This window comes from Spermophilus citellus (genome assembly GCF_964194105.1).
Source record: "Spermophilus citellus genome assembly, chromosome: 5".
Taxonomy (NCBI): domain Eukaryota; kingdom Metazoa; phylum Chordata; class Mammalia; order Rodentia; family Sciuridae; genus Spermophilus; species Spermophilus citellus.
Window position 1 is genome coordinate 150,986,300 of NC_138186.1, and position 25,699 is coordinate 151,011,998.

General features: G+C 34.1%; 1 protein-coding gene across 2 annotated transcripts in view; it reads left to right on the top strand.

Annotated features, from left to right (window-relative positions):
* ADGRG6 (adhesion G protein-coupled receptor G6) overlaps positions 1 to 25,699 on the top strand; it is a 136,439-nt gene that overhangs the window by 69,762 nt on the left and 40,978 nt on the right. For both annotated transcript variants that reach the window (XM_081295583.1, XM_081295584.1), the window contains exons 5-9: positions 8,385 to 8,453; positions 16,219 to 16,304; positions 19,099 to 19,151; positions 19,905 to 19,967; positions 23,168 to 23,310. In XM_081295583.1, the coding sequence (XP_081151709.1) occupies positions 8,385 to 8,453; positions 16,219 to 16,304; positions 19,099 to 19,151; positions 19,905 to 19,967; positions 23,168 to 23,310 (414 nt within the window). The remainder of the gene's footprint in view (positions 1 to 8,384; positions 8,454 to 16,218; positions 16,305 to 19,098; positions 19,152 to 19,904; positions 19,968 to 23,167; positions 23,311 to 25,699) is intronic.

The window sequence follows — 25,699 nt, forward strand, 5'->3', positions numbered from 1 at the left end:
TTCTATCAAATATTTCCTATGTATACAAGTTAATTCTGGAAGTCTTTATTATAGGTTTTATTTAAACATAATAGTAAATATTTTATTATCAATTTTATTTTATTTTATATAGATTTTTTTTAAAAAAACAACTTTTTTTATTCCAACTTTTGTTTTGTTTTGGTAGTTGGACACAATATCTTTATTTTATTTATTTTTATATGGTGCTGAGGATTGAATCGAGTGTGAGGCACATGTACAAGGCAAGTTCTCTACCACTGAGCCCCTTCTTATCAATTTTAAATGCCATATGATAATCTAAACTATTGATAATATGTACTTTTTAGTCACAGAGATAACTCTCAGTAAAGGAGAGCAGAAGAGGCCTAGAAGTCCAAAGTAATTTTATATAACTTTGGGAAGAATTTTATCAGATCTTTCTTCATATTTTGCACCAAGGAGGACCCATTGTAAATTTGAGGCCACCTCCCCAAGTCTCCTGGACTGTGCCTGTCTTTCGGATTTGGGAAATCCCTGTCACCTATCCCTCCATAGAGGTCACCCATCTCTCTCTGTGGTCCACAGCACTCCTGCAGATGGTAGGAAGGCTATTAACTGATGTCATTTGGAAGACATTTTCTTATGGATTGTTGGAAAGAGGGGTGAACCACAAACCTGTTCTGGAAGGAGACTGAAACTTTGGAAGAGCTAAGAGTGTTCCTTAAGATCATACTTTGGTCTAAGATTAGCTAGAGAACCTTCAGTGACTCCTATAGAAGTCGTTCACTCAGTGAGGAAATGTAGAAGGTCAAGTGTATGTTTTTGGTGTGGCATCAAGAGTGAGGAGGAGGAGCATTCCCTACTTTCTTGGAGATCAGTTTCAATCCAAGGCCTTCTTTCCATCATATTCTTGGCCAGTGTTAAAAAGTCACAATATGGACTATTCTGATATTTGCCTTTTTATGAAGCAATATCTTGAGGACTAGGATAACCCAAAATTACATTTGAATTGAATACATATACCAAATATCATTTCAAAAACTTTACAAATATTTAATAGTTTCTTACATCATCCATCTCATCATGTGAGTTCTATTCTTGACCCCATTTTGCAGAAGAGGAATCAGGAACGAGAAGGTTAAATAACTGAACCAATGACACTTAATTAGTAAGTGACCACATCAGGATTTGAACCCAGAACAGCTGACTTTAGAACTCTGCTGTCTTAACCAGTATAAATTATACTGTTTTTCAGCATAAGAAGGACTAGAAAATGCGACATGGTACTAGAGTAATTGAACTAATTTGTGCCCATGGGAAGAGTATGAAGTCCAAGAACCAGTAACACATTTTGTACATTCTGCGGGAAAACACTGGCTTTACAGGGTATTTGTTTGAAACAAACTTAATAATGTTGCTTTCCTGCAGTGCTTCTTGGATACCTTAGTATAATAAAATATGAGGGGCATAGTATTACAGGGATTCCTAAACTATGAGATCCTTGAGGCCAGAAGTTACAATTTTAAGAGCTTATGGTAGGCCACTTTTTTTTTTTTTAATAAAGGTTCATTGGGACATAGCCATACCCATTTTGCATATATTTTCTATGGCTTCAACTGTGCCATAGTGACTAGGTTGACTGATGGTGATGGATACACCACAGACCTAAAATATTTACTCTTAAGCTCTTGGTGAGAAAATTGCCAACACTAGAACTAGTCCAGGGAATCATGAGAGTCCATTTTGCTGAATTTCACATTTTGGGAAAACCTGGAAAAGACCTGCCAGATCTTCAGGCAAAGTGAGCCAATCACTTACAGGCTCTTTAACCCTTAGTCTTGGTTGGCAGTGGTGGTATTTATTGTCATTTATTTGCTTTTGTTCCACATAATTCTTTTAAACTATGAATTATTTCCCACACTAAACAAAAAATAGATCTCACACAAAAATGAATATTGGGAGTTCTTCTGGCAATCAAAATACAAGCACTTAGCTGGAATTTCTACATGGATGATGCAAGTGGAGTTCAGTGGCATCTGCCCCTTTAGAGATCTTCCAGGTCAACTCAGCCCTCAGCACTCCCCATATCCTTCCTACTGCAGCCCTTTCTTTTGTCTTTAGATCACCTCTCACCCTGGTAGGCATTTAAGTGTGGGAATTGCAATTTAGGCTACTGCTTTCTGCTAATACAGGGTGGGAAACCTTAGAACCTTAGGGAAATTGAGTAGTGGAGGTGGTTGGTGGGCTAAAACTCTGGTCTCCTTCTCCAAATTGTGTCTGGGAGTCTTCATATTTTCTTTGCTTTTAATTAATTTTAATTTTTCAAAATTGACAGACAAAAAGTGTAGTGATTCGTGGTGTACCGTGTGGTGTTTCAGCATATGTTTTACTTGGTAGAATGGCTAATTCAAGCTGATTAACCTGTTACCTAATTCATTCAGGCTACTTAACCTGTTACCTCATATACTTGACATCTATCTGTGCTGAGAACATTCAAAACCTACTCTCCTAGCAATTTCAAGTGTACATTACATTGTTTTTAACTATAGTCATCATATTGCATAATATATCTCCTTGCCTTCTTATTTCTGTTTAACTGTAGTTTTCTATCTCACACACTCCAGCCCCTAAGAACCCCCATTCTACTCTCTGCTTCTATAATTTCAACTTTTTTTAGAATCCACATGTAATGAGATGATGCATCCTTATGTTTTTTAAACTCTTATCTTCAAGACTTCTTTTCCAAGCCTTAAGATTACTAGAATGTATACATGTTCACGTAGTTTAGTCATTTGCAAAATGATTTCATCAAAGGACTATCACATGCATCAGAGTGAGTTCATTTGAATCTCTCTTTTATAGCCACCTTCTTTCCATTCCAGGATGACACTAGACACCCCAATTGGGTTCACTTGTGCCCTGAACTTTGTGTTGGGAGTAATTATGGGAGAAGGGGATTTCCTGTTGCTTAATCATCAGCTCTGGGAGTTGAAGAATCCCAGTTACTTATTAACTGACAGGAAATACCTGAAGCAGAGATTATATCTAGTTTTGTTAGCAAAGAAAAACTTCAAGAAGTAGAAAAAAGTGTGTTCTATTAACATTTTAACCTTTCTTTTTTTTTTTCTTCTGGAGAACATTTTGCTTTGCTGTTTATGGTTATCTTAATTTCCAACAAACTAATGATCAGTACAGTAACCAGTGAGAAAATAGGATCCCATTCCTAGCATTCCACTGGACTGACAGGGTTTATTAGGTATGAGCTATTCCAGCATCAATTTGTAATAGGAAATGGATGGATTTTCCAATGGTGTTTTGCCAGATTAGTTATAATGAAAGTAAGATAGTAAAACAATAGTCTGCATTTCATATTTAAATGTCCTGTCATTTGTTTCCCATATGTTAAATATCCTTGCCATAATAACATGAATGTTATTATTAAAAGCTTTAACAATTTCATAATTGGACGTTTTGTTTCCCTTTATTTTTCAAAGTTTATTTGGGGAATGAATATGCCTGAAGTAAGAAAATTTCCCCTGATTTTTAAATTTATGATTAAATCTTCTCCTGTCCAGAAATAAATGATTGATGTAGCAATAATTCTTTTTCACATTGTGGCACCTTTATTTTTCCTAGAACAAAATTTTAAACATTCAGTTTTATGACCTTCAGGAACAGATAATCTTCTTAGTTGACTCTTTAATTATAGGTGCAAGCATTTGCCTGTGTTATAATTCATGTTTAGACACTGGCTGATGTCCATCAGTTTTCACAAAGAACAGACAGTGCTCTCTCTAACCGTTTTATTTATTTTACTGATTACCGCTCTTTCCTGAGGAGTGGTACAGTATTACTCAATGAATAGCAGGAGTTCAAACAAATTACATTATTTAACAAGCATAGCTTAAGCACTTCCCTCTATTAGTCACTGTGGATATAGAGATAAGACACAGATCACAAGTACCCGATTTTGTTTTCATTCCTCTCCAGAAATTTTTACAATTTTATAGACTTTTGTTTTCATCTTCAAGATTTTGCACCTTGTTGCTGTGGCTTCATCAGCTCTCAGAGACCTGCCCTTTCTTAATTTCTACAGTTCTATCCCTCACAGCTACAAAACTCATTCATTGTTGGATCCTGCCCTCTCTCCCTAACAAATTATTAAGTTTAGCATTTTTAGATTGCTAAATCATCTTGAAATAAAAGTAAAATAGAATCACTTTATCTTTACAAGGAATTTTATTCTTTGAGAAGACTCAAACTCTTTATTAGCATAGTAATTTCCAGAAATAATTTAATTTTGAACATATTTTATTGAAAATTTATCAAATCCTGAAAGAGAAAAGGGGAAGGTCCACTTTTTAATTTTATGGTTTTTGGAAATTACTATTAGGGTTACCATTATTTGGATTATCAAGTAGGGTATGAGATAAGCTACTGGCTGCACATCTGTCCATTTAAACCATAACTTACATAAATATATAGTGACTTCTTTCAGTAGTGTGATTTGGGAAGAGCAACAATAGGTATGGAAAAAAGATTGGAGCTATGTAGCTGTTCACCAACTCCTCATATACATGTTTTTGTTGCTTTTTTCAAGAAAACTTGACTAAATTTTTCTGTTAAGTAAACACTTTTGTTAGCCTCAAAAATCAGGGAACATTCACAGCTCATGTTATAAAAACTGTTGGTGATAAATATGTCAGTATCTGGAAGAGAAGATTGTCTCTTCTTCTTTAAGCTCCCAGTTTGTAAATCCATCAGCCTAACCAAATTGATCATGACATTGGCTATTTTATACAGATATGCTGGAAATGGATCTAGGTAGAAATGAAAGAGTGGGTTTGCTCTTGGGTTTTTTGTTTGTTTTCTTGATTTTATTTGAAATGGGATGTCACCATGTTAGCCAGGCTAGCCTCATACTTATTGGCTCAAGTGATCCTCCTGCCTCAGCTCCTGAGTAGCTGGGATGACAGTCACACACCACTATGCCTGACTATATAGACTTTTTATATTTCATGTGTTTGTTTATGTAATTTGGTGTATTTGTAGTGTCAAATCTCATTCACTATGGTAACTTCCTTCCAATTAAATTGGTTATTTTTTTAATACCATTTTCATAATGCAGTTTTCATATTTAATTTCTGTTAAATTTCTATTGCCCTGTTAGATCATCATAAAATAGTGTTCATTGAGTATTTATAAGGCAATATTAATTTGCTAATGTAAAATTCCCCAGGAAGAACAACAAATTAAAATATTGAGAGGCAAATGCTATAATTTCCCAGGAAAGCCCGTCACACACTGATATTTATACTTGGTACTGTACAATGAAACTGATAAAACGTTCAAGAAAATGATTGCATATCTTGTTCTAAATCATAGCTGTCTGACTTTCTTTTCTTTTTTTTTTTCCACCTCTAAACTCTCTAACATAATGTAGTGGAAATGTAGTTAGCTTAAGAACTTCTTTCCCACACCACTGTCCCTTATCTCCCTTTGTCTTCCAGAGATATTGTATCAGTTCCAGAAGTGGCCTAAGGAGCCTTTGACTGCCAGCATTGTGTGTAATTTGAGAACCAGAGAACTCGATCCAACAGTCTCCTCTGTTGCATGTTAGTGACTGAGATTTCCTCAGTCGCTCTGAGTTTTTTTTTTTTTATTATTATTGATTGTTCAAAACATTACAGAGCTCATGATATATCATCTTTCATACATTTGACTCAATTGGGTTTTGAACTCCCATTTTTACCCCAAATACAGATTGCAGAATCACATCTGTTACATACTCACATTTTTACATAATGGCATATTAGTGACTGTTGTATTCTGCTACCTTTCGCTCTGAGTTTTAAAGGCTTTTTCACTTTCAAAAGTTCATTACCAAAATACAAGAGTGCCTATAGGAGAATGAGGTCCTGAAAAAAGTGGACATACATGGTGATGGAAAGGCATGAGGGCAGATGGTATTCAAGATGAAATGATTCTCCCTCCATCCTGCCATACCTTCTGCCTCCTCAAATGCTTTTTTTTTTCCAGACTACACTTGGTTTAGTTTTTCAGTCTTTAAAACTTTTGTAAAGTCCCTCCCTGTCTCAGCTTCCTTGCACAACCAAACATCCTCATCCAGCATGCACTCCTCAAACCTCAGAAGTCTGAATTGAATCATTCCCATGTGACTAAAACTAATTTCTGTAGAACTGCTACCAAAATTCCAGAACAAAATGAGGACTCTTTATGGGTCTCCATCATTTCCTTGTCCCTCTGGCATACTTGATTGGTACCGCTACACCCTTCACTGAACTTTCTTCACTTATGTTCCCTGAGACCACTTTCCACAGAAGCTGTTTTTAACTTCTGTGTTCTATATGACTGATGCTTAACCCTGGGAATATCCAGAGTTCATTCTGTTCTGTTCTCATATCAAAACCGTGAGGTTAGGCCTCTTGGAACTCCCATGTTGCACAGCACCTCAGTTTCATTACAGCCCTTACTCTTTACCCATCTCCACCTAAGTTTGCAGTCCTGGTATTTCCTATCTCCTTTCATGAGATGGTTATGTGCCTATTTCTCAATTTGGAAACTAGCAAATGTCCTTTCTTCTCTTCTGTAAGTTGTTAAATCTTAAATGCATGTATGCTTCTCTCTGTCCTTCCTCACTATACCCATGATATCAAGCCTGAATTGTTAGTATTGTTCCTTCTTTTTGTGTCTTCCTTGTTTTGGTGAGAGAATGTCAAAAATCATCGTTTTCAAATATAAATCTAATTTTCCCTAGCTCTTATTCATTTTTTCCCATTGCCTTTAAGAAAAAGGTCAGAATTTTAGCAGTCATTCATAATGTATTGAGTAATTTATTCAGTTCAGCTTGAGCACTCACCTACTGTGTGTGGGATTCACCACTGGAAGAAAGACACAGTGTTTCTCCTACTACAAGACCCTCCACTGTGTGCTGATTACCTGTGTATCATGTTGTCCCTACTGTTCTCTATAATTACTCTATTGCATTTTTAATGCCACATTACTTAAGTTCCCTTGAGATCTCTTCAGTACCTTCTTGGTGTATGCTTTAGAAATCGTCTGGCAGCCCCAGATCTCTTACTTCACATGCCTCCTGGGTCTCCTTCATTGTAATAGATTTCCTGTTCCCTCTCCTCACCAAGCTGCTGTCATATCCCCCTGGGGACTGCTACCACCACCGTTCCCTCAGCACTCAGAACTGTGTAGCCAGCTCCATTCATGCCTCTGAGAGCAGCAGCACTGCAGGGGACACTGTCCTGACCTCCGTGCCTCATGTATTGTAGGCAATGAGTGAGTTTGTGTTGCATGAACATATAAAGGTCTGATGAGAGCTTCTTGCTAGTTGATATCACATCATAGACCTGCTTGTAAGTCTGGCCTTTCTGGTATACCATGATCCCTTCCCTAAGCCTGGTGCCTGAGGCAATCAAGAATGAGGAAATGGTGCCTCCTGAGATGCTTTAAACTGCTGGGGTGTTTTCTGCTTATGCACACCGTTTACCTCATTAGGAATATTTTTGTGAGCTCATGCATCTGCTCTGCCTTTTCCCGTGGGAAAGCTGGGAAAATGTTCAAACATTAGAATGAAATCATTGTCATATAAGTGTCCCTTAAACATGTAATATTACATATGTATGTGTATACATATGAATCTGTAGGTATACACACATATGTCATCTACTTTTGTATTTATTCTTATGACTTTATTCAAATGCTGTATACTTTATAATCAGTTCATTTAGCCCATCTTCCTTGGCCACCATGTACTGGTAAAAGTCTGTCAGTTGTCACAGGAAGTCTTATTGCAACAGAGAAAATCTACTACTACTTCTAGAAAATCAGCTTTAAATTTACTTCCTGCTGAAATTGAGTCAGTAAAAGCTTGAAACAAAACAGATGCAAGACTGACTTGAATCACAGAAACATAGTCTAGGATTGTAAGTAGGATAGGCATGCTCGTGTCTATGAACCAAAAATATGTATTTGGTGAGTAATCCATAATTCTGCAAGTTCACTTTTGAAACTTAGCCTTGATGTCTATACTGTTTCATTTGTATGACTTTCCACCAGAGCCTTATAATTAATTATGTAAAAAAGCCCTGAACTTTTTTCACACAAGCTATAAGGGACCATAGCTCTTACTTTCATTTCATGTTGCATGGCTGAAAAATTGAGTTCAAGATTTTGAGGGTAATTTCAATACCTTGAATTTGTATTTGAGAAAATTAAGGTTGCAGTGACCTTAAGAAACTTTTCTGTTAGAGTATTCTTGGTGGGCTTTTTTTAGGGCTGGTCCTATTCCACTAACCATCTGGTTCATGACTTTTTTTATGGTACCAGTTAATCATAAGTCAAATTGGTATATTCCCTCTGTGTTAATCAAGGTTCCTACCTGATTCCGCTCCCGGCAGCAGAACTAGCCAACTGTGCAGAACTGGGGACCCTCTGTCAAGGTAGGGAGTCCACGTTGTACTTGTTATTTTGGATCATGTAGTGGCCATTGCTTTGATTTTTATCTTTATTTTCACTTAGAAGGCCAGAAGCCAACAAAACAGAAAAATTTCTGGATGTGTTTTAGTTGTGTGGGTGCACAGTACATGCAGTGTGGAAAAATAATGCATTCACACACTGTTGACATATTTACATGAAGCACTGAGTTTTTTAGAAAATGTGAATGATTATATGCTATTCAACAAGGGTGGATTCCATTTCCCCTGTTTCTTCTCAAGAATATTGCAAAGGTCCAGCATAAATATAGTTTTACAGTAGTTTGAAGAAGTATTAGTGTCTATAAAACAAGGGGGAAATTTTTTGAATATTTAGTTAAATTTAAGACAAGTCTGCAGTTTGTGATGTGCAATGTAACTTAAATCTTAAGATAAAAATGGTTATACTAACCCATTGTTAATACGTTTGTTATGATGTCTAAGGACTACATCGTGGTCAATATTTAATTATGTATTATACACTAAATAGTTGCATGCTAAATAGTTTTAAAATAGTAGTTTAAATGTGTTGCTTTAATTTTATCATTGCTTCTTCTAATTACCCATGGCTCCTTTTTACCCATTTATTCTATTAAATATTTCTACGTGAACTAGCATGTTCTACGTGCTACATAAGAACCATGGCTATACCTTTTATAAAAACTGAATCTCTTACTAAAAAAGAATCATGGCACCAAGGTGACAGATTGGAAGTGAGAACAAACAAGTAGAAACCTAAGCTCTTTTCTAGAGTTCCAGTGTGGGACTAGGGCAAGCAGGGGTGGGGAAACTTATTATTATCTTTGTTTTCCTAAGACATTTCTTGTGTTGTTATTTGTCAAAACCCTATGAAAAGTAAGTTTAGTTTCTTTTCACAAACTCAGTGTAACTTTAAAATAGTTTAATGAAATACACCAAAAAAAGATTAACTTTATTTAGTTCAGGATCTGAAAGTTTTTTTTTTAATTGTTCTATTAATTTTAATCCAAGATATCTGTAAGTACTTACTCTCTGGGACAAAGGACCAGATATGCAGCTTTTTCTTTGCTTTTCCCCATGTCCTAACCAAAAAGCATTTTTGTGATGTATTTTGCATCACAATAAACACAATTGATTGTTGATAATAAAAAGACTTAAAAATAACGCCCAGTTCTTAAGTTTTTGGAATGGAAAGTTATTTTAGTTATAAATGCACATTTTGCATCAAGGAAATCAGTATTTTATAAAGAGCCTTTGGAAGGCATTTCTCTGTGTAATTCTGTTTTAAATAATTTTTCAGTTAAAAGAGATATGTAACAAATGGCTATTGTATATATGAATGTACATCTAATATGAATATACTAGATACATAGTGTGTATACTTTATTTTACTATATATACATAGATACATATGTTTACATATATGCATGTGTATATCTAGCTATATATATGTATCCTTATATAACCCCTCCAATTTATTAGAAAATATTATCAAAGCATTGTGTAAGGGTTTAATCTTTGAGAGTTTGAAATGTATTAGAAGCATATCTATGACATAATGCTTTGAAAAATGTCTCCTCTGTGAGAGTTGCCCTTGTGAAATACTTTTTATCCATCAATGTTAAAGTAAAGGTATCGGGATCTTTAAATTATTTACTCTGTACTTTCATTCTCTTTCCTTTTTCTTTACATTTTTATTCTTCAAGAGGGATGTATTTTCTTCTGAGATTTTATTCCTCTAGTCACAGAGTATCAGGCAGACTGACTTGGTTTGGATAATTTTCCAGGTGTAATCTGCATAGAATGCCTTCTATAATTTTTCCTTTAATGAATTCAGGGAACTGAGTTATGGAAAGGTTTGCTGATCTGTTTGTTGTTTGATTGCCAATCTGTTGATGGCACACCTGGGTCTAAACTATAAATACCTTTTTTCCAGTCACTTGTGCAGTATGGCCATAAGACATGTGAATTGATTCTTGTTGGACCGTAGAAAGCATCACTTCATTTTCTGCATTATAACATTGGAATCTGTTGTATTGGTGCCAAGAAATGGTTTCCATTCCTCTTCTATGTGTTTTCATGCATTAATTATAGATTGCTCATCCATATTAACTGTTATGTGCTCCTTGCAAAATTACATCTTTCTCATCTTTATCACCAGCTACTGTAAACTCTGCTAGTACTACACCACCCACTGTCACCACTAACATGCCTGTTACTAATACAGTCGATAATCAAATGAATGGTAAGAAATCATTATATTTTATATTTGCAGATGTCTAACAAAATAAAGAATGTATTCTAAGGGTGGGGAAATCTGATGTTCCAACAAAATTTCTGTTATTGGAGGCAATTGGTATACTTACTGTACATTTGCAAGACTAGAAAAATAAATATCACTTATGTCTCTCAAGCTCCCCATTGTTATAAACAGTGGAATGAGTTCATTTCCATACTCCTGCACTTTTAGCCAAAGTTTTTTTTCCAAAGGAAATTTTAAGAGAAAAAGCTTCAATTAAAAGGAATTAATTTGCATTATAATAGAGTTCTGAGAAAGAAAAGCTAATTTTTCCATGATATTTTTTTTTAGTCAGCTCATTCTTTTCAGGAAAATGGATTTTAAAATTAAAAAATACTAAGTAATTTTAGAAATTTACTTTTTCATTGAAATCAACTTCATGTTCAAACGTTTATGATACTTGAATCAATTTCCATGGTTATACCTTGCTCTCTATTTTTATTGTTGATGAATATTGGTTAGAATATGAGTATATATCTACTAAACCATAGTTCTTGTTTTTATTTATTTATTAATTTATTTTTTTGTGTGTATGTGTGTGTGCTCACGTGAATGTGCTGGGGATGAAACCCAGGGCTTTGCACATATTAGCCAAGCATTGTACCATCAAGCTACTCTTTTAGTCTCTTTAAGTTTTTTAATAATGAAGATTGAAGTAACTCCCATTATTTATTGTCTTTTTATCCATATTTACTTTTCTATTGATATTATTTATAATTTTCAAATATAGTAGTTATAATAAGGTAAAGTGTGAGCCGAGGAAACACCAGGTGAATTGAGTTATTATGTGACCTGCTACCCGTACATAGAATTTTTGTAATTTGGAGTTTGCAATTTCAATTTTTCTTAAAGAGAAATTCCAATCAGGTGACCACACCATTGCCTCAAACATACTAATATTCTCAACTATGAGATCTTAGAAACACTGGGATTTCCTAAACCCTAGTTCATTCGCTTGTGAGGCCAAGACATCTGTAATATGTCACAAGGGACAAAAAACCAGAGCAAAGAAACCCACATCATTCATTTTTTTGATTTTTGCCTTCTGAGGTTACATCAACTTCCTTTGTAAGGACATTTAAGTTGGAAGTATGGAATATTTTACATGAAACATAGATATAAATTTCATTAGGGTTATAAAGACATCGATTCAGGGAAGTGTTTATGGTTGTTCTGCTAGTTACACCAAGGAGATTTATGATGGAGCACAAATTCCAGCCAGCCCCAAGAAAGCAGCAGCCTCTGAAGTTTCCAGAGCATATTTCACATGGAGCCCTGCCAGCAGATGGGAATATTATAATTCTAACTAAGTATTTCACTCTTTGTATGAGCATACAAAGAGCCTCTGTGGCATTCTCCCTCCAGGACTGGCACATCCTCTACTGCCCAAGAACATTTATATGGAGCTTCAGAGTCCTCGGCTTGGTGGAATGGCGCTGTACTCACTCAATCATGTCACTTCTGACATTCTTGAAGAGAGCCTTGTTTGGCCCATCTCTCTTTGCGTCATAACCTTCACTGGAGTTTCAACAAAGCAGGCAAATGTTGGAATCAGTTAAAATGGTTTATCTTGACCACATTAATGAAAAAGAATCTAATTCAGAGGATTCTCGATCAAAATTAAATCAGCATTTTAAAATATTCAAAACTCATGTGGAGGAACTAGTCTTAAAATTGTGTGCTCAAATTTGTTCACCATCTTAATGATACTTATCATATCCTTAAACCTCCTATGATACTTCATGTTTATTTCCTAAATTGACCTGCATTTTTACTTAAACATTTGCATTTACATGAGAATATAAATTTCATTATTATAAAATATAATAATATTTTCTATATATAAAAGAGAAGTGAAAATAAGAAGTATAAAGTGAATATTGTTTCTGAATTCTTTCTGAATTCTGTTGGCTTCTCACATCTCAGAGCCTGACGTCCTCATTATCTTTTTAAAAAGGAAAAGTAGCAAAGTATAAGAAACAGACAGTATGCAAGTAAGATTTTTTTCTTTGATGTAATCAAATTTGAAACAATTGAAAGAGATTTTTTTCCCTAGTGAATAAATGACATCCAGTGTTATGTGCTGGACTATCTAAGACTGTTCACATACTATCAACAATTTCTTATTCTTTGGGAAATGGATAGAGTAAACATTCTCAGGCTTATAATCTCATATATTAGAAGGTCCCATTTTGTTCACTGTAAATAAGATAGACACAAATGTCAAATCTGTTATCACCTTACATTCCTTTTAACTTCAGTGGATCAGTTTTACTGAGTTTGGTAACAGTCTGCCAGTGCAGGGAGGAGATAATCAGATACATGTTCATAATATAGCAATTAAAATTTGTTTTCCTGACTTTTGTAAAATATTCCAGTTTTTCTGTGCAGAACTCTTTTGTTATTTTCAGTAGGACTTTTGTCTGATACCTTAGATTACACTAAGAAAGCATTTAAGATACTTTTTACAAAAACTGGTATTTCAGAATATCAAGGATAATCTCAGTGTTCCTACAAATAAAGAACCTTTCTGCTTTTTCCAAAAGAAAACTCCTAGACTAATAATATCCATTACAAATCCTATCTTCTATACTTGAAACAGTATTCTAGTGCCACTGGACAGTAAACTTTTGTGAAGTTCACACAAACAGCCCAAGTAAGAAATTAACTCTTAGTTCTTATTACTGTTTTAAAAATCTAATTTACAAATACAAATTGTTGTGTTCCCCTTCCAGGGTCTCACATATGTTTAGCTATTCAGATCACAAATTCACTCATAGGACATTTACCTGGCTCCAATAATAGCTCTAGCTTTATATGCCAGATATTTTCAAGAAACTGTAGGCTCTGCATGATGCCAGTCATATTATAAATGCCATTGATACATTATAACTGCTTCATCACTAATTCAATGACATAGTCTCAAATGTAAACATTTGGTTTGAATTTTAACATCTTTTCAAATGTTTGCAAACCCATCATTTCAAACGTATATTTCACACTCTTGAGGAAAAATTAGATATACCAGTGTGATTTCTCTGTCCTCCAAGAAACTCTAAAAATGTTATGAAACAACAGCAACAAAAAAAAATAAATAAAAGAAAGTTTAATTGGTGATAAACCTACAGAAAGAAATACCATTTTGATACCATATCTGTAATGACCTGCAATAATTTCCACTTTCACATTCTGTGTGGCTGGAAGACTTATCTAATTGGAAAGTGGATATATTTTAAATTTTTTTTTCAAGAGATGTCTATGAGAAGTTTTACTGGCCTGCATGGCATTATTAGGATAATCTATGCCTCTTTTGAAGCCTCTGGAACACGTGAAGATTTGTATTGACTGTTACGTTGACTCACAAGCAAGTTGCTGTGTCCGTGGGAGCAGAGGAGCTGTGATGATGTGGGAGGGCCTGCAGCTGTGTCTTGGCTGCATTTCTTCCAGTGTCACTGTTGAAGCCAACTGATTTGCTGTAATCCAGAACCATTGTCACCAGCCCTTTGTTGAACATTTTCTTTTCTTTGGTGCTTCACCCTTGGACATGCTTCATGATCTCTCATTGACTCTTCAAAAATTTTTAAAAAGTAATAGATTCTGCCAAGTAGTTTTTAACTAAGTTTGCAAAATATGTAATCTTGAGGCTTCAGAAGAGGGACAGCCTGATAGTTGTCCATAGAAGAAGAGAAACTGTACCATAAGATGCTAGGCTATTTGGTATATTAACTAATTATATTGGCTGTAGGCAATATAACTAAGAAGAGAACTCTCTTGGCTGCTTATGATACTGGATGTCTCTCATTTGTAATTGCAATGTACTGAAAAAACTGGAGCTGCCTTTAAAACTTAAATAAGCCACCTGAAATATTTGGATGATTCCATAAATTTTCAAAAATGTCAGTGGTTAAAAATATTGATTTTTAGTATTTTGCAATATTTTTCTGAGGGAAAGCATTACCAAAAAAAAAAAAAAAAAAAAAAAAAGTGCTTCAGGGCTCCATCTAGTGGTAGTTTTTTAAATACTTTCCAAACCTTGGTGAACTTTCATATGGGATCCCTAGGATCTCTCGGACCTTTGCAACTTGAATTTCCTATCAGAATGTTCATGATTTGAGATGATGGATCTACACTATGAAAGTTTTTTTTGTTGTTGTTGTTGTTTAAATTGTTGTCATTTATTGTAATTTTCCTCCTTGGGTATTTTTTCTTTCAGAACATATTTTAAAATAATATAAAATCAAGACCATTAAAATACCTCATTAAAATACCTGAAGAGTTTTAGAAGTTGAAATAACCCCATTTGCATAAATTAAACTCACTTTTTTTGCCTTATCCCAGTGGTATATATTTACATTATTATATCCAGGAATGGTAGTTCATATTATTTAGTGTGAAACTGACTTCTTTACTGGAAAGACATTCCTTAACTGGAATTTGCATTTTGGTAGATTTGGGAGCTTTCAGAAGCATACATATATTTTTTTCTACTGCCTTTCCACAATTTTCATTAAATATCTTCCTCAACATTGTTTTAATTATACATTTCTGTATTTTTTATGCATATTTTACTTGAGACCCTTAGCTAAACAAAGCATGAAGAAAGGTATGGACAAAATTACTCAAAAACTTTTCTGTCTGTCTATAACATACCATATTTTAAAATAATATTTTCCTCATTAGATTCTTTGGGTCAAGCATCCTATAGTACAAGCAAGAGAGTTTTAGCAATCTCTTGCTGGTGAGTTCAATTCTTCATAGGAAAAAAAAATATCAGACTACTTTAAAGATTGTCCCTAAAGGAAAAACCATGTCCCTTTTCACTATATAATTTTTTAAAAAGAAGTTAGACCAATTAAAAGTCTGCCTGCCTGCAAATACTCTTTTTCTCTCTCTACTTTGGCATGATGACTATATTTAAGAGTTTTAATGAAAATCCTGGTGAAATCCAACCCAATAGTTTTGTAAATGTCAATGTTTTACTGGGGAGAGAGATTAGCAGGAAGTGAGAAGAGTTTAAGGGCAGCAAATATGTGTGTGCCTGGTGTTTTTAAGCTATCTGTCCATCATCTCATTCAAGTATCACAATAATCAAGTGACTCTTGATTATTCTTTATAGTGTACAAAACGTGATTTCTTGCTTTGTAAATAAAATTATCATTTTATGGATGGTAGATACCAGAAATCTATAAGCTAAAAATTCTGAATAAACATGCAAGCCTGGTAAAGGTCCTATTCTAGAGATGATTTGGGAGCAATGAATTCTCTGTAAGAGCAAACTGATATTTATTTTTAAGAAGTTGCAAAAGAACAGTAAACATAACCTCAAAATATTTCATAAATTTTCTATGACTCCATACAAGCGTTTCTTTGAACTTGTATGAAATTATGTGATTAACATTGTTTTATATGACTATAAAATATAATTAATGGATTAACCCTATTTCCAACGGGCAGATGGAATTATATATAGAATATCCATAGTGATTCAAAATATCCTTCGTCACCCTGAGGTCAAGGTACAGAGCAAGGTGGCAGAATGGGTAAGTGAACCTGAAAAATTTCTTGTTTGTTTTAAACCTTTAACTTCTGGAAATTTGAAAAAGATTCTGAGTAACTGAATCCACAGATTATACTAAAACATAGACACTGTTCATTATAGATATATTAATAGATGCAATAAGCAAGATATGCTTATGCATAATGAATAAAGGCCATGAAACTGAGCCTACAGACTATAAATTTCCTAAATAAAAGAAGTTAGCACATTAGTAGATTTTGGTAGGTATCATTACTTATGATTAGCTTTATATGTTTTCAGCTAAGTTTTAAAAAATAGATTTCTTATTTTTTTATTTGCCTGTTTAGTCAAAACCAAAACTTACACGATGACTTATCATGAAATTGTTCTCTTCTTTGCCACTCCTCCACCTGGAGACTCCTCTGCTTGGAATCACTGTTAGGTTTTTGGAGTGCTCTCTAAAGCTCTTTGTTGACATAAAAGAAAATAACACTATAAACTCTTATCTTTCTTCATTTTTACACTAAAACTGATAGAGTTTAAGTACCATTCTACACTATAATAATTTTTGTGGTTGCCAAGGTTAGTATAGGAGAATGTTTCTAAACAGTGTATGTTTAATTATGTGATTGTCTAGTTATTTATTTAACAAGTTTTCTGTTGATGCCCACTTAGGATATAATTTATTTAACCAATATCCTACTGATGGACAATTTGAAAGTTTCAAATTTTCAAAATTTTAGTAGTTTCTTATCTCTCTTGCAAACAGAGCCTATTTTTTCAATTTTTCTCTTTTCCATACTCAGAAATTTCATTTTTCATGGATTCTATGCTGTGAGAATTGGTGCTTCTTTTTCTACATAATGCAGTACAGTTCAAACTGTAGCCCTTTGTATGGATAGAAACATTAACATATATATTCTGAAGTAAGAAAATGGATTTTCTTAGGTACTAGGTGTCTGATAAATGCTATTGATAGCAAAAATAGTTAAAACAACAATTGAGAGGTAGTGGTGAAAAAATACATATGCACAGACATACACACAGAGATGTAAGTGTACATATACATACATTTGGAGAATAACTGATAGAAAATGGACTTATCTTTAAAGACAATACTCTTTAAGACAAATTGACCATAGGAAATAATAGTATGTAATTAACAATTCTGTTACAAAATTGGTGGGGAAAGTGAAATTCTTTAATAGAAGTTAAAGAAAAGGCCACTGTTAACTTTTCTGGAATGACTCATTAACATCCTAACTAATTCAACCTTAGGAGTTGCATTTAATTTTTAATTGGAGAGCGGGCTCTGCAAAATAGAGTACATACTTGCATTCCATTTTTTTTCAGCATTGTTCTTTTTTTCTTTCTTTCTTTCTTTCTTTTTGGGTACCAGGGATTGAACTCAGGGGTACTCAACCACTGAGCCACATCCCCAGCCCTACTTCGTAGTTTATTTAGAGACAGGGTTTCACTGAGTTGCTTAGTGCCTCACTTTTGCTGAGGCTGGCTTTGAACTCCTGATCTTCCTGTATCAGCCTCCTGAGCCACTAGGATTAAAGGTGTGTGCCACCACACTGGGCACAGCATTGTTCTTTATATTTTGTTTAAAGTTAGAATGGTTTCAAAAATGTAAAATTTCTTATTTTCATTCTCAAGCAACTGGCAACGTTATTAATCCTGTAAGCATTCACTGGAAAGTTTGTGCTAGACAAAGTATAATTTTACATTTACTTCATGCATGGTTTGGTAACATCATACTCATCTGAAGCTAAGCTTTTTACTGGACAGCTTGGCTTAAGATATAAGCTACCAAAAGCAGATGCTTGATGATGAAGATACAATTTTTTTCCACAACTCATATTATAGGTTGAGTGTCTGAAAAATTCAAAATCTAAAGTATGCCTTTGTGATTATGAGATTAGTGAAGCCTGAAAATATTCCAAAATTGAAATACTGAGATACTTCTGGCAGGATAAGTGACATTCAACCTATATTACTATTTATAATTTAAAATGATTAAGTACTTTTTTGCCAGCATTTTCTAAAATTTCATTCAATTTTAGACATGCTTATAAGGAAGTCTGGTGTATATATGAAACAAGACTTAAAAATCCCTTGGGAAGTGTTATGTAAGTAGGAAAACCTCATGTTGGTGGATAAATCCTGTTTTGCAGTTGTAGTGGATGCCACATCACCAAAGCTTGTTGTTCATGTTGAGGAGAATCCTTGCTTTCAGTCAAAAATCTTGTACTAAGCTCCATTAAGACTATTAAATAACCACATGAAATTAGTTTAGTTCCAATAATGTTGAACATATTTTATTGTTTTTTAAAGATTTATATTAATTTGTAATTTGTCTTATTACTAATATTCTTGAAGTGTTAGTGATTAGAAAACATGTTCTGTTGTACCTCAGTGATTATTAAATGAATGAAACGAAAGGTGTTTTTGTAGTACACTTCATATCACCATATGGGCTAAAGAAAACTTGAATGTTCCAGTGTGGGATCTGCCACTTCATAGTTGGGTGACCCTGGGCAAACTCTGTCATCTCTGCAGAACTACATTTTTTTTTTCATGAATAAGGTGGGGGGTGTGGTAGGGGTGGATATATTGTGAGGACTGAAAGAAAGAGCATTTATCAAGACTCAGGAGAACAGTCATCTGGTATCTCTTACCTTTTTCATTCACTTCTCTGGCTCTCTATGATTTTCCCAGGATCTTATACATACAGCTTATCTTTGGGGAGGGAAGAAATTGGATTCATTTTTCTAAAGAGTTACCCGAACTTAGCCTTTTGTGTTTTTCAGCTCAATTCAACCTTCCAGAATTGGAACTACACCGTTTATGTGGTTAATATCAGGTAAATGTCTGAATTATTTGAGAAAAAAATTCTCTAAATTTACCTAAATTATGTGCGTATGTATTCGTGTGTGTGTATATGCACACACACATATATACATATATATACACATATATATGTAAATAAATATCTATTCTAATAAGTCAGAAATTAAAAGGAAAATTAAATACACACATTAGTTCTGTTAGTTCCTTCTCACACTCTGGTGATCACATAGAGTGTCCCCTAGTTTGCAAACACATCAGTTTGGAGATTTTTTTTTTTTTTAACAAAATAAGAGATCTACAGTTTGCAACCTAGCATTTCAAAATGCCCTTTCACTATTTTTTTATTAAATACTCCAGTAAATTCCTAGAAAATAGTATTGTCCATATATTCCCCTCTGTGCCTTATTTTCATGGTTTTATAGCTGAAACTAGTTTTCTGAAGTATATTTCGCAACTCTGAAACATACATTCGTCTGACCTAAGAGACACAATAACACAAAAAAGCAGTCAGTTGTCAGTAAATTCAGAATGTATATTATTCAACACACTAAAGTAGGTTCCTTCTCAGAACATCTCCAATTCTTTTTTCTTCTAAAATGCAAGAGTACACAGTTGCCTGGGTTTACAGAAGAATCTAGAACCTCAGAACACATATTTGGAAATACTTAGAAAATCTATTCTCCCTCCTCCTGTTTCCTCCCCCAGTTTTGTTGTTGATGATATGGTGGATGAGATTGATGCTGATTATGTGTATTTGTATTTATAGTTTTCACCTGAGCACGGGAGAGGACAAGATTAAAGTCAAAAGAAGCATTGTGAATGATCAAAGGTAAAACTGACTACAACTTCTGGAAGGTGTAACCTTTCTCTTGTTCATTGCTTTTGACTGGGAAATGAAAATAATGAGATAGGAGAAAAAATTCTATCACTCAGTACATTTAACTTTGCCATTGATGCACACTATTTTTTCTTATATTTAAAACTATAATAGAACAAATGATAAAAATGTAAGTCTGATGAAAAACAGTTTGAAAGTAGAGTATTTAACATGGATGAATTATGATATTTAGTACTTACAGTTTATTTATGATAAACCATTACCTCTTATTTGAAAATGCATAGAGAACCTCAAAGAAATAGTTCTGTTATGACTGATGTGTGGCTCCATGATAGAGCTCTGGCCTACTGTGGGTGAAGCCATGGATTCCATACATAAAGCCACACACACACACACAGACACATACACACACACACACACACACACACACACAAAGGCATGCACACAAAAAGCTTTTAAAATGCTAAGTTTATATGATCACATCTAATAATATGAATGATATGTACAAAATATTTTTAGCATTTAAAGCCATGAACTCATTTTCTAAAGTCTCTATTTTTAAACATATTAGGAGCATGACTTAACCACCCAAATAATTTAATATATGTGTCCAACATACATATATAACCTGTTGACATATAAGGACCACCTGTTCATATTGCTATAAAATTGAAAACTTAACTCCAAATGAGAAAAAATTGGTTCCGGTCAGTATATTGCATCCCCATAGAATTTTTTAAAAATCAATTGAAGAGCAAAAGTTCTCATAAGCCTTGTTGGGTTTTTTGATGTGTTGGCTATACAACTGATGCTCAACTATGCTTCTTTTCAAGTGATATAGTCTTACTAGGAAGAGATTAAAATCAAGTTTCATGTGAGAATTGACCAGAGAACTTTCTTCTTGTATATTTCTATTTAACATTAGAAAAACAAATGTTTTTAAAGTTACTGGTATATTGAAACTCATCATTTCTGCATATATTCAATAGACAAGATTAAGCCATTTGATTAGGGAAAACTGTTTTTGTTTTCTGACATGTTCTTTGTCCTTTAGGATCTGAAAATGAGTAATATATTTCAATATTATAAGTGATAGAACTTTTCCCTTTTACTTAGCCAAATGATCTCTTCCAAGCCTGCCTGCTGGATCACAGTGGGACTTCAGGAGTGGATCCAGCAGCTCTCTGGATCCTTTTGCTGAGCATTTTGTTTAGCAATTGGGACAAGAAGTCAGCTTTCCCTTTTTAGCTTACTTACTTCTTCTGTGACCTGATACTAAAATCATCCCTCACCCATATGTCCACACCTCAGAAATTCTTGCCTAGAAGAGTTAACTGACATAAAACCTCAGTTTCTGTCTGTCAAACCAATGAATAATTTCACACAAAATGATAGGGAGAATGAACTAAGACAGTGTACGTGGGAAAATACTGTCTAGGTTTTCTTTGGTATGAATTTTGGCATTGCTGTAATTATCCCGGTAGCACACGCCCCACTCCCAATCCCCGATTTTTCCCATTCTCTAAAGTTTGTATATGCTCATTGCTGAGGTTTTATAATCTCTCATTGTTTTTCCTTGAACTGCAATAGTAGTTTCACACACATTCTTTTTTCTAAATGTTCCCTTTCAAAGTCATTGTGTCATTATAGCTTCAGATAATGCTATCATACTCTATCACCTAGACAGGCAGGAAACCAAAGCCACAGAGGCTGTTCTGTTTGAATGAAGAATGTTTGATGGTGACAGCAGATAGAACTTGACTGTGTAGAACCATAAAATTGGTTCAGTTTTCAGGAGAGGAGAGAGGAAAACAACCCAGATAAGACCTGTGAAAATGTGTGCTTATTCTTGAATTGCTGAGTTTGGGTATTCAATACTCCCCCGGATACATTGTGCTAAAGATGTTCTCAGTATTCAAGAGAAGTTAAATGTCACATTCCCACCTGTAGGTTCTCAGTGACTGGAATGGCAAAGCATATCTTCAAACAATAATATAATCAATTTTTTTTCCATAGGCTGTTTCAAAAAATTACTAATGCAGCACTATTCACTATTATTATTTATATCTGTGTTCACCTCATCCTGAAATATGACTTGTATATGAGCATTGGGTAGTAGGTCACTTTAGAAATAAATATCTTTTCAGAGAAAATTATAAGAATAGTACAACACTTTGTCCTTGAGAATAGCACATATATGGGGAAAGGGCATAGAACTATTTAATTTCACCAAAACCTTGAACAGAAAATATTTAACAAATTTCTTATTTTTTAGCACCACAAATATATTAGTAGTCTATTTAATTTTTATTTATTTTCACAGAATTTTATGAACAAAATATGCCACTGTCTCTGTACTGCACATTCCATAGTAAAAAGTAAGCTTCTTGTTTGTCTTTGGCAAACTTGATAATTTAATGCCTTGAGTCTTATTTATTCATTTCAGAATATGACCAAGATGAAATTCTGTTGCCAACCCAGAGCTTTCATATATAAGGGAAAATATTTCTCATTTACCTGATATACTAATCTCATTTAATTTATCTCAATGTTGAATGAATAGTTTTGATGTCTGGTGTTGATTATAGCTGTGGTTATGCCTGAACCGAAAAGGATTTTGTTATTTTAAATTGTAAAATTGAAAGTTTTGACAAAACAAGGATCCATCTTTTGCTTCCATTAGAGAGATTTTCTTTTTAAAAATTTCAAGGTCAGATACTCTAAAACCATCTACAGTGATATGCTGGCTAACCATAGAGTATATCTGGAGCATATGTTTCATAAATTTTCACCACATGAAGCATGTGAGATTGCTTCATGGAGATGGAAAATTCTCATTTTCTATTTGAAATATGAATTTTTATTTAAAGACCTTATTTTTTCCCTTAAAGCAATAGGGTAGAATTAACCACACTTTTTCTTTCTTATGTGTGTGTTACAAAATAGTATTACAGATAAATATTAAAATATCTCTGAAAAGAAATGAAGTGATACAAATATACATGTAAAATAACATCCATTCATACTGAAATATTTTAATGTTATAATTCATGCATCATCAGGGAAAGCCTGAGAGCACAGTGGCTAGTCATCTCAGTCTTGACATGTCATAGTCATTGTATCCACATATTCTGTTTTTTGCACCAAAAAACAACTAACCAACGATAATTTTATCTGCACTGTTTTTCTAGATTGATGATTTGGGCCCTTCTAGTTTACAATGCTACCAATAATGCCAACTTAGAAGGAAAAACCATTCAACAGAAACTTTTAAAAAATAATGAGTCCCTGAATGAGGGCCTGAGGCTCTACACGGTGAATGTGAGGCAACTGGGTAAGTGACTTCAACTGCTTACAGTTTTATATGACTATATATTAATGTTTAACTGAGATTCTTCCTTTATGTGTTATTGTCTGTGTAAAAATATTTTTTTCTGATGATGAAATTTATTATATTGGAGATCATTACAAATGAGTGACTTAGTCTAACAAATAGCTCAGTACCTCTGAATCTACTGGTCAGCTCAGTACTTAGGAATCCACTGATCAGCTCAATACCTATGAATCTATGGAAACGAAGAATATGAGAGTTTATATTTATCTTAGGGACGTACTGTGAAAAGACTAAGAATATGAGCAAAATGCCAGAATAACTTGACTGTCATTGACTTTAGGGATTAAAGAAAGAGTGTGCCTCTGAACATAAGAGAACTCGTAACCAGGTAGATCTTGCAAAAGGAAGTTTTTTATTATAAAGCATCTCTCTGTCTTGTATTCCCTGTCTCCAGTAATGACACCACTGTCTTCCACAGATATGCCAGAAATCCAGGTGTTATCCTGGACCTAGACTGTGGTGCTGCTTGTACTGTTTAATATGCCACATTCACGTACAACTCCTCTCTACATTTGTGCACACATTCTCTCACTGTCCACTCTATGATCACCTGCCTGTTTTTAAAGGCAGTCCCAAAGTCACCTCTTTTGTGAAGACATTTCTGATCTCATCATGTGTAAACATACATCACCACCTCCTTGAGCTTCCTTTTCATGCTGCTTGGACACCCAGAGTATCATACCTGTTAGAAGACCATTGTCTCCTATGAGACCTGTTCATGTTCTTGAATGTGTATGTTCTTCAAATAGTCATCTCCTCTAGAAAGAGACCAAATCTTCATTTTAAAATACCTTTACTTCTATCTTCCCTCAAAACCCAAAATATTTCTCAGCACTTGAATACTTGTTGAGTAGATGAAAAATTAAATGAACCTTGATGGGAATTTTTTTAACATTTATTTTTTAGTTGTAGTTGGACACAATGCTTTTATTTATTTATTTTTATGTGGTGCTGAGGATCGAACCCAGGGTCTTTCACGTGCTAGGCAAGCACTATATAAGCCACAACCCAACCCTATTGATGGTAATTTTTAAAAGTAATTGTTAAAAAATATAGATGACAAAAGTAATTGTTCTAATATTATTATATGAATACAGCAGTGCCATGATTAAATACTATATAGAAATCAGGAGAAAAGAAAAATGATGCTTTCCAGGCTGTGCACTCAGAGTCTAAGCAGGGAAGTGGGAACTCCTTGGCTCTAAGAGGGTGCTTATGCCTGAGGCCAGAATCACAGGGGAATAAAGCTCTCTCTATCTTTATGAGGAACTTCCCATCTTTACCATGTCAACATAGAATGATAATGATGATAATGATGGTGGTGATGATGATAGTGAAGACCACTTTCTGAGCCACTGTGGAGAAACGCTTCCTAACAAACAGAGCTCCTTAGTGTGGGGAGACCACAGCAGCTGCCCTTTCATATACTGGAGTCTCTACAAAGAAGTAATGTGACAAATGGCAGTTGATAAATGACTGAGGGACCCTGGGGGCCAGCTCTATCCCTTCTCAGAGGCTGGAGAATCTCAGAACACCCCTCTCTGCATATTTGGACATTTAATTTATAGCATTTAATTTAAATTTTATAGTTTTTCTGCAAGTGGGTCTGTAGAGAAAAATTTCCATCAAATGCTCAAATGCAAAACAACAACAAAACTAAAACCTGGTCATTTTAAAGCCCAGGTCACAATGGGAAAGTTACTTGAATTTTCAGTTGGTGATAATGATACCAGTTCCCAGAACTCAAGTATAACTTGCTGATTTTAAGCATTGAAATATAAGTTTTATTGTGGTTATTGATATATTGCTATTACTTTGATTTTTTTAAAAAAAATAACATCTGAATTATTTATATCGTGATACCCAGATTCTTTTCATGCAAAAAGTGAAGTGTTTGACAATGAAGAAGTGAGGGTAAGATAGGGGAAAGTGCTCATAGATACCTTCTTGCCATTCTTCCAGTGAGCTTCCTGGCAGTAGATTATTAGCAGAGAAGCTAATTTTAATATTTATAAAATATATTCACAACTCAGTGATGAAACCATCAATGCACTATAAGCTTTCCACTTTAACAAAGGTCATTACATTTTGAATCTTTTAGGTTTACTCTCATTTTCTGTAGTGTTTATTTTTTGAATAGAACTTATGTTACTAATCTATGATTATTTACATGTATGTTACCTATTTATGTGTATAGGCACTTTATTGGATGGTTTTATAATATGCAATAATTTCTATGTCTGAAATGTATATTATATGTGTATTCTTCCTTATTTATAAATTTTTACAGTTTCTGAACATAAAACCCTAGTATTTTATCATTACATGA